A 10,698-nucleotide genomic window follows, 5' to 3' on the forward strand; every position below is an offset into this window, starting at 1 on the left:
ATTTAAAAGTAATGAACACACAACATATACACAACACACAGTAATAAGAGGAGGAGAAAAGTATTACATACAGGGTCCAAAACAGTGAAAAATATGTTGAAGACAGAAGCTTGCAATGTGGGTAGGTAAAAGAAGGGAAGTGAGTGGGAAATACAGAGCACCTAAACTATTCTTGAACATTCCTATTACTCTATCACATAGCCTCTTGGGAACAGCAAAGGGAATGAACAAAAGCCAGGTAAATATAGTTTTATGATTAAATGAAATAATGTGTGTTAGCATAAAACACATGCAAATCCTCAAATAAACTGAAAGTTCCTTCCTCCCCGTCCTTTTAAAGAAGTGGGTGCCTGGGTGGCTCAGTCAGTTAAACATCTGCCTTCAGCTCAGGTCATGATCCTGGGGTCCTGGGATTGAGCCCCATGTCACACTCCCTACTCAGGAGAAAGCCTATTTCTCCTTCTCCCTCTGTGTAGTACCATCTCATCAAACCACATTCTGACAGGAGAGGTTCTACACTTTCCTCAAATACATTTCATGATTTGCAAATGGATCCCTAAAACACTGTTAGAGAAGAGAAGGGCAGTTAAGAAAGACCTGGAACTCATTCCCATCATTCACTAGAATAAGAGTGAGCGGGAGAAGAAACACGTGGTGAAGCAGAAAGTCTGTAAATAAGAACACTGACCATTCATATCCTAGAAAACAATGACTGTCTGATATAAAGGGGAAGAAGAAACATGAACTCACACAAGGCATGTCTTAGAACTGCAACTTATGAGTCCTCCTCTGGCTTCTCTTCACGGAGAAGTGCAGTCCTGAGAAGACAGGGAGAAAAAGGAAACCATGAAAAGAGGCCTACTTCTAAGTGACTAAGTTAAGTATCACCTCTTCTCATGATGCCTGGACCCTTCCACACCCCAAAATATATACTGAAATCTGCAGAAGCCTAAACGATCATCACCCCTTCCCCAATTCCAGAAAACAGAAATGTAGAAGAATTAATTTATGCTAAACCAGTACCCAATCCCCATGATGTTGTTGGGATTTCCTGACCTGGCCTTAGCAGTTCATCTTTTATAACCTAGGGGACCCTGATCCAAATTCACCCAAGTAGTAGCCACCTAAAGGACACTGATGGGGCCCTCAGGCTTTGAAATCATTTGTATCTATATAGGCCAATTCCTAGGAAAAACACTTTCTAATTACTAAGATCTGCCTCTTTCTCCCAGTCTCAACATACTATATAGCTCAGGTGCTTTCCTGACTCCTTCTCACATTCCAATGCAAGAAAGCATGGTGAATGCAAAACACAGGCTTCATAAAATCTCATTACACTTACCCAGTAACAAAGGAACAAGTCCAAAGCACTTTCTAACAGAAAACAACTGCCTATTGCACTGAATCATGGCCTTAGCTAAATTTTGGAACTCCGTTTAACATCATTCTGTCTCTAAATGTCCAGCTAAAGATGGTTTAAGAAAGTGGCTATAAGGGACACCTGGGTAGCTCAGTTGGTTGGACAACTGCCTTCGGCTCAGGTCATGATCCCACAGTCCCGGAATCGAGTCCCGCATCAGACTCCCAACTCCATGGGGAGTCTGCTTCGCTCTCTGACCTTCTCGCTCATGCTCTCTCTCACTGTCTCTCTCTCAAATAAATAAATAAAATCTTAAAAAAAAAAAAAAGAAAGTAGCTATACAAGAAATAATTTCCACCAAGCATATCATGTGCTCAATGCCTTAATCACATTAACATTTAATTGATTAGCAAACAGGTCTATGAATTTAACTACCACCACCACCACCACCACGATTCTCTACCCCCACCAGCTCTAGCATCTTCATTTCTTTTTCTAACAACTTACTAACCTAAAATTCACATTTCATAAATTCATACTCTTAAAAATAAAAGTGAATGGTTTTTAATATATTCACAGAAATGTGCCACCATCACCACTATCTAATTTTAGAATACTTTCATTATCCAAAAATAAAGCCCATAAGCATTAGCTATTACTTCCATTCTCATTTCCCCAGATCCTGCAAACCACAATCTACTAATCTAATCTACTCTTGGCATCTATAGATTTGCCTATTCTACACATTTTGTATAAATGAAACTATACAGTATGTGTCTTTTGTGACTGGCTTCTTTCACATACAATAATGTTTCAAGGTTCATCTATGTTTCAGCAAGCATCAGAACTTCATGCCTACATATTGCCAAATAACATTCCAGTGTATGGATCTTTTCCTCCCATTCATCAGTTGATGCACATCTGCGCTGTTTACATCTTTTGTTACTATAAGTAATGCTATTGAGAACATTTAGCTATGTGTTTTTGTGTCGACATATATTTCATTTCTCTTAGATATACCTAGAAATGGATTTGTGGCATCATATGGTAACTCTATGTTTAACATATTCAGGAACTTCCCAATTCTGTTCCAAAACACCTGCATCATCTTACAATTCCAGCAAAAATCTGTCAAAGTTCCAATTTTCCCACATTCTCACCACCTTTTGGGGTTATAGTCATTCTTGTAAATTTGAAGTGGTATATCACTGTGATTTTGATTTGCATTTCCCTGATGAAATTAACCATTTCTATCCCTTCTTTGGAAAAATTTCAAATTACTCATTTTGAAAATCTGGTTGTCTTTTTAATTGTTGCTTTGTAATAATTCCTCATATATCCTAAGTTACACTAAATCCTATATCCTAAAATACACTTCCTTAATTGAACATATAATCTGCATGCACATTTTGGTCCCATTTTGTGGATGGTAATCTCACTTATTTCATCGTGTCTTCTGAAGCTCAAAAGTTTTTAAATTTGCTAAAATCCGATTTATATAATTTTTGTTCCTTTGGTTGCTTGTGCTTTTGGTGTCATATAAAAGAAACCATTATCTAACCTAGGTAATGGAGATCTTTGTTTCCAAGGTTTTAGCTTTTTTTTTCCTTCAAGTTTTTATTTAAATTCCAGTTAATTAACATATAGTATAATATTAGTTTCAGGTATAGAATTTCATATTTTGTAACTTACATACAAAACCCAGTGTTCATCACAACAAATGCCCTCAATACCCATCAGTCATTTAACCCATCCTCCTACCTATCTTCCCCCAGTAACCATCAGTTTGTTCTCTATAGTGAACGATCTGTTTTCCAGTTAGCCCCCTTTTCCACTTTTTCTCCTATGTTCATCTATTTTGTTTCTTAAATTCCATATGAGTGAAATCATATGGTATTGTCTTTCTCTGACTGACTTACTTCAATTAGCCTAATACTATCAGCTCCACCGGTGTCATTGCAAATGGCAAGATTTCATTCATTTTTATGAATGAGAAATATTCCACTGGATATATATACCACATCTTCTTTATCCATTCATCAATCAATGGACATTTTGGTCCTTTCCATAATTTGGGTGCTGTTGATAATGCTGCAATAAACATCAGATGCGTGTATCCCTTTCTTTGGATCAGTATTTTTGTAGGTTTTTTTTTTTTTTAAAGATTTTATTTATTTATTTGACAGACAGAGATCACAAGTAGGCAGAGAGGCAGACAGAGAGAGAGGAGGAAGCAGGATTCCCACCGAGCCAAGAGCCCAATGTGGGGCTGGATCTCAGGATCCCTGGGATCACGACCTGAGCCAAAAGCAGAGGCTTTAACCCACTGAGCCACCCAGGCACCCCAGCATTTTTGTATCCTTTGGGTAAATACGTAATAGTGCAATTGCTGGGTCATAGAGTAGCTCTATCTTTAACTTTTTGACGAATCTCAATACTGTTTTCCAGAGTGGTTACACCAGTTTGCACCCACCAACAGTATAAGAGGGTTCCCCTTTTTTCTCATCCTTGCCCAACACCTGTTGTTTCTTGCATTGTCAAGTATAGCCATTCCAGCTGGTGTGAGGCGATATCTCATTGTAGTTTTGATTTGTATTTCCCTGATGATGAGTGATGCTGAACATCTTTTCATGTGTCTATTAGCCATCTGGGTGTCTTCCTTGAAAAAGTGGTCTATTCATGTCTTCTCCCCATTTCTTAACTGGATTATTTGTTTTTTGGGTGTTGAGTTTGGTTAAGTTCTTCAAAGATTTTGGATACTAACCCTAGATATGTCATTTGCAAATATCTTCTCCTGCTCCATAAGCTGCCTTTTACTTTGTTGATTGTTTCCTTTGCTGTGCAGAAGTTTTATTTTGATGAAGTCCCAACAGTTCATTTATGCTTTTGTTTCCTTTGACTCAGGAGACCTATCTAGTAAGAAATTGCTAGAGCCAATGTCCAAAGGGTTACTGTCTGTGTTCTGCTCTAGGATTTTGATGGATTCTTGTCTCACATTTACATCTTTCATCCATTTTGAATTAATCTTCGTGTGTGGTGTGAGAAAGTGGTCCGGTTTCATTCTTATGCATGTGGCTGTCCCATTTTCCCAACACTATTTGTTGAAGGGACTTTTTCCCATTGGATATTCTCTCCTGCTTTGTCAAAAATTAGCTGGCCATAGACTTGAGGGTCCATCTCTGGGTTCTCTATTCTGTTCCACTGGTCCCATGTGTCTGTTTTTGTGCCAGTACCATGCCACCTTGATGATTACAGCTTTGTAATACAGCTTGAAGCCCAGAATTGTGATGCCTCCAGATCTGGTTCTCCTTTTCAGCATTACTTTGGCTATTTGGGGTCTTTTCTGATTCCATACAAATTTTAGGATTGTTTGTTCCAGCTCTGTGAGAAATGCTGATGATATTTTGATAGGGAATATATTAAATGTGTAGATTGCTTTGGGTAGAATAGACATTCTAACAATATTCGTTCTTCCAATCCATGAGCATGGAACATTTTTCCATCTCTTTATGTCTCCCTCAATTTCCTTCATAAGTGTTCTACAGCTTTCAGAGTACAGATCTTTTACCTCCTTGGTTGGGCTTATTTCTTGGTATCTTATTATTTTTGGTGCAATTGTAAACGGGATCAATTCCTTGATTTCTCTTTCTGCTGCTCCACTGTTAGTGTATCAAAATGTAGCAGACTTCTGTGTGTTGATTTTATATCCTGCAACTCTGCCGAACTCCTGTATCAGTTCTAGCAATTTTTTGTTGGAGTCTTTTGGGTTTTCTACATAGAGTATCATGTTGTCTGCAAAGGGTGAAAATTTGACTTTTTCTTTGCCGATTTGGATATCTTTTATTTCTTTTTGTTGTCTGACTGTTTTGCTTATATATATATTTCCTACTATTTTCTGTTAATTGTTTTAAGTCTTAGATTTTTTTCTGCACCAGGATATAATGTCATTAGAGAAGGATGTGCGATTTGGGGTAACTTAGTAGAAATCCCAGTTCAAGGGCATTTTCTTCTTTGATACTGTGATGTGCAATGTTCTTAGTAACAGACTCTTTTTTGGGAGTAAGATTTTGTAGGAGTTTTTGACTAACTACAAAGTTAGAGAGTACAATTCCTCCGAAAACTACCCTCAACCGTGACATAAACGATAAGCTCCCCAAACCAACTAAAGCCAACTGACACTGAGAGTTTAAAACCACTCTCAAGCTCAAAATTCACTAGTACTCAGAACTCACTGGAAGCTACTGTGCTCACAGTTACAGTTTATTATAGGAAAAAAAGATACAAATTAAAATCAACTTAAAGAAGAAACACATTGGGAGAAATACCAAATATGGAACTTCCATGTCTTTTTTCATCGAGTCAGGATGTACTTCTCTCCTGACATCAATGTGTGATAAAATGCATAGAGTACTGCCAGCCATGCAAAGTCACCTGAGCCTCAATTTTTGAGTTTTTATGAGAGCTCTAGCTGTGGGAATGGCTCCTTAATTGACCACGTTATTAATCTGTGTCCAGGTCAATTGATACCATGTGACCCAAAGCCCCCATGCTTTGTAACACTGTTGTCCTTTCTCACATGGCCAACCACTACCCTAACACTATACAGGTGTGGCCAGTCCCCACCCTACAACATATTGTTAGATTATAATATGTGACCTAAGGCTTCCAAGCAAATGTATCACATTTCAAGGGCCCAGAGATTACCTCCCAAAAGTAGTAAAAAGCCCAGACCTCTCTTTGGCAAGGCCAAACTCTTGGCTACATAAATTCTGTCACTTCTGAATCTGTGACATTCTTTTGGTTCTGAAAAGGATTTAGTTTCCAACACTTGATTCCTTTTTCCCTTTCACAATCATCCTTAAAGGCATGCCTTTTCTTTTTATGTTGCCTTCCCTCTCCTCAAGGAGTGGGCATTTCCTAAGAATGCCATCTTTCAACTCACCATTTTCAAGAATCTTCCTTTCAATCAAAAGGCAATGCTCCAGTTTAATAGGATCAGTCATGTTGTCAGCATTTTCCCACTCAAGATGGACCTCTATGTTCATGGGATTAATTTATCCATTTCCCAACACTGCAATGTATCCCTTGCTTTTCTCTCCCTAACTCTTTAGTCTAGGATAGAAACCAGAGTTGATCTGCCTGTTTGGGATATATATTTCTCCACTTACATAAAAACTGAAGTTTATAGTAACCTCTAGCTCTAAATAAGGCTGTAGGCATAGGCTGTTATATGCAGTTTTAATTGTTTTCCTTGTTGATTCATACGGCTTTTAAGGTCCATTTGGGAAAATATAAGCCCTCCTAATTTCTTTCAATTCTTTCAAAATTATAGAGAGAAAATCCAGTGAAAATTGTGACATATAAAAACTGACCCAAGGGGGCACCTGGGTGGCTCAGTGGGTTAAGCCGCTGCCTTCGGCTCAGGTCATGATCTCAGGGTCCTGGGGTCGAGTCCCACATCGGGCTCTCTGCTCAGCAGGGAGCCTGCTTCCCCTCTCTCTCTCTGTCTGCCTCTCCATCTACTTGTGATTTCTCTCTATCAAATAAATAAATAAAATCTTAAAAAAAAAAAAAACAGACCCAGGGACGCCTGGGTGGCTCAGTTGGTTAAGCGGCTGCCTTCAGCTCAGGTCATGATCCCAGCGTCCTGGGATCGAGTCCCACATCAGGCTCCTTGCTCCGCAGGAAGCCTGCTTTTCCCTCTGACTCTGCCTTCCACTCTGTCTGTGTTCACTCTCGCTCGCTCTCTCTCTGACAAATAAATAAATAAAATCTTAAAAAAAAAAAAAATTGACCCATGGGGCGTCTGGGTGGCTCAGTGGGTTAAGGTCTCTGCCTTCAGCTCAGGTCATGATCTCAGGGTCCTGGAATCGAGCCCTCCGTCGGGCTCTCTGCTCAGCAGGGAGCTTGCTCCCCGCCCCCGCCCCCGCCTGCCTCTCTGCCTTACTTGTGATCTCTCTGTCAAATAAATAAATAAAATCTTAAAAAAAAAACTGACCCAAATACTTTGAAATTTCATATTTGATATGGTGGCATCTTACATCAGTGGGGAATATATGGACCTTGAAAAAGATGATGATGAAATAACAAATCATTTGAAAAATGAAAAACTGCACTACTCCTCACAATATATCAGATTAAGCTCCAGATAAAGCTGCTTGTGAAATATAAAATTAGAGGGGGTACTTGGGTGGCTTAGTAAGTTAAGTGTCTGCCTTCAGCTCACAGGTCATGATCCCAGGGTCCTGGGATCGAGCCCTGCATCCAGGCTCCTTGCTTCTCCCTCCCCTTCCCACTCGTGCTCTCTGTCACTATCTCTTTATTTCTCTCTCTCATGTAAGTAAATAAAATCTTTAAAAAAAAAAGAAATGTAAAAATTGAAATAATTTAAGAAGTAACCACGCCTGGATTTTTCTAAAATTCAGGAGTTAGAGAAACTTACCAAGCTATAACCAAATTTATAGGTAATAAGGGAATAATATTTAACTAAAAAAAATTATTTTAATTGGGAAAACACCATTAGCAATAGAAAAGTGACAATCTAGGAAAAGGCATTTGGAACATATTACAAAGAAAAGATTTTTAAAAAAACATATAAAATAGCTTTATAAGCAGAAAATGAATACTCCTATAGAACAATGGTCAACATAAATGGACAGTTCATAGAAAAACAAATGCAGGGCGCCTGGGTGGCTCAGTGGGTTAAGCCGCTGCCTTCAGCTCAGGTCATGATCTCAGGGTCCTGGGATCCAGTCCCACATCGGGCTCTCTGCTCAGCAGGGAGCCTGCTTCCTCCTCTCTCTCTCCACTTGCCTCTCTGCCTACTTGTGATCTCTCTCTGTCAAATAAATAAATAAATAAATAAAATCTTTAAAAATAAAAAAAAAACAAATGCAAATACACTAAAGAATATAAGGAGATGCTCAACTTTGCTCACTATAACAGAAATGTTAATTAAAATTACAGTGAGAGACCAAAGTCATTGGAAAATACCCAAAAGTTTGCCAGTGTATTCTGTTGGATGACCTATTGGAAAATAGTTGTAAAATACTGATGGAGTAAATGCACAACCTCAAAGGAAGGGAATTTAGCAATAACCAGGAAATTACAGAAGCATTTAAGCAGTGATCCAGTTGTCCCACTCCTTATAATTCCTTTCAAAGATAAGCTAGCAGGGCATCTGGCTAGCTCAGTCAGTTAAGCAACTGACTCTTGATATCAGCTCAGATCATGATCTCAGGGTCATGAAATTAAGCCCTGCATCAGGATCCGTGTTAAGCACGTGCTTGAGATTATCTCTCCCTCTCCTTCTGACCCTCCCCTACTCAGGTTCACTCTCTCTCCCTCTAAATAAAATCTTTTTTTTTTTAAAAAGGAAAAAAATAAAACAAAGCTAGCAACATTCCAAAAGATAAATGTTGTTGAACTTTGGGTTTTCTTTTTTTACCTTTTTAAAGATTTTACTTATTTACTTGACAGAGATAAAGAGCACAAACAGGCAGACCAGCAGACAGACAGAGAGGGAGAAGCAGGCTCCCTGCTAAGCAGAGAGCTGGGCATGGGGCTCGTTCCAATGACACTAGGATCATGACCCAAATGCTAACTGAGCCACCCAGGTGTCCCTGAACTTTTTAAAATTTATATTATTTTGTTGATTTTCTTTTCTTAATAGCTTTAGAATACTTCCACATTTTGTCGTTTCCCAGTAGACAATCATATTATCAGCTAATCAATTTTCTGTTGCTTTCCAATGGTTTTACTCTAGTTTTAGTGCAGTGCTTATAATCTGAAATAAATGTTGAATAGAAGTAGAGCCATCACTCTTTTTTCCTGATTTTTACTTAAAGGCATACATTTTTTTAAAACAAGTTTGTTGGTTTTAATTTGAATCTCCCTGAGGGCTAGTGATGATGAACATTTTTTCATGTGTCTGATAGCCATTTGTATGTCTTCATTGGAGAAGTGTCTGTTCATATCTTCTGCACATTTTTTGATATGATTGTCTGTTTTGTGTGTGTTGAGTTTGAGGAGTTCATTATAGATCCTGGATATCAACCTTTTGTCTGTACTGTCATTTGCAACTATCTTCTCCCATTCCGTGGGTTGCCTCTTTGTTTTCTTGACTGTTTCCTTTGCTGTGCAGAAGCTGTTGATTTTGATGAAGTCCCAAAAGTTTATTTTCGCTTTTGTTTCCTTTGCCTTTGGAGACAAATCTTGAAAGAAGCTGCTGTGGCTGATATGGAAGAGATTACTGCCTATGTTCTCCTCTAGGATACTGATGGATTCCTGTCTCACACTGAGGTCTTTTATCCATTTTGAGTTTATCTTTGTGTATGGTGTAAGAGAATGGTCCAGTTTCATTATTCTACATATAGCTGTCCAGTTTTCCCAGCACCATTTGTTGAAGAGACTGTCTTTTTTCCACTGTATATTTTTTCCTGTTTTGTCGAAGATTATTGAACCATAGAGTTGAGGGTCCATATTTGGGCTCTCTACTCTGTTCCACTAGTCTATGTGTCTGTTTTTATGCCAGTACCATGCTGTCTTGGTGATCACAGCTTTGTAATAAAGCTTGAAATCAGGTAATGTGATGCCCCCAGTTTTATTTTTGTTTTCAACATTTCCTTAGCAATTCGGGGTCTCTTCTGGTTCCATACAAATTTTAGGATTATTTGCTCCAGCTCTTTGAAAAATACCAGTGGAATTTTGATCGGAATGGCATTAAAAGTATACATTGCTCTAGGCAGTATAAACATTTTAACAATGTTTATTCTTCCGATCCAAGAGCATGGAATGGTCTTCCATCTTTTTGTGTCTTCAATTTCTTTCATGAGTGTTCCCAGGTATCTTGTGGTTCTTGGTGCTATAGTAAATGGAATCAATTCTCTAATATCCCTTTCTGTGTTTTCATTGTTAGTGTATAAGAAAGCCACTGATTTCTGTACATAGTATCCTGCCACGTTACTGAATTGCTGTATGAGTTCTAGTAGTTTGGGGGTGGAGTCTTTTGGGTTTTCCATATAAAGAATCATGTCATCTGCAAAGAGAGTTTGACTTCATCGTTGCCAATTTGGATACCTTTTATTTCTCCTTGTTGTCTGATTGCTGTTGCTAGGACTTCTAATATTATGTTGAACAAGAGTGGTGAGAGTGAGCATCCTTGTCGTATTCCTGATCTCAACAGGAAGGCTGCAAGCTTTTTCCCATTGAGGATGATATTTGCTATGGGTCTTTCAATAGATAGATTTGATGAAGTTCAGGAATGTTCCCTCTATCCCTATACTTTGAAGCGTTTTAATCAGGAATGGATGCTGGATTTTGTCAAATGCTTTTTCTGC

General features: G+C 38.5%; 1 protein-coding gene across 3 annotated transcripts in view; it reads right to left on the reverse strand.

Annotated features, from left to right (window-relative positions):
- Nucleotides 1–10,698, reverse strand: part of LOC132005599 (zinc finger protein 345-like) — a 32,531-nt gene that overhangs the window by 13,882 nt on the left and 7,951 nt on the right. For all 3 annotated transcript variants that reach the window (XM_059382900.1, XM_059382898.1, XM_059382899.1), the window contains one exon: nt 751–818. In XM_059382900.1, the coding sequence (XP_059238883.1) occupies nt 751–759 (9 nt within the window). In that variant the 5' untranslated portion in view covers nt 760–818. The remainder of the gene's footprint in view (nt 1–750; nt 819–10,698) is intronic.

Source organism: Mustela nigripes, chromosome 17, assembly GCF_022355385.1.
Source record: "Mustela nigripes isolate SB6536 chromosome 17, MUSNIG.SB6536, whole genome shotgun sequence".
Taxonomy (NCBI): Eukaryota; Metazoa; Chordata; class Mammalia; order Carnivora; family Mustelidae; genus Mustela; species Mustela nigripes.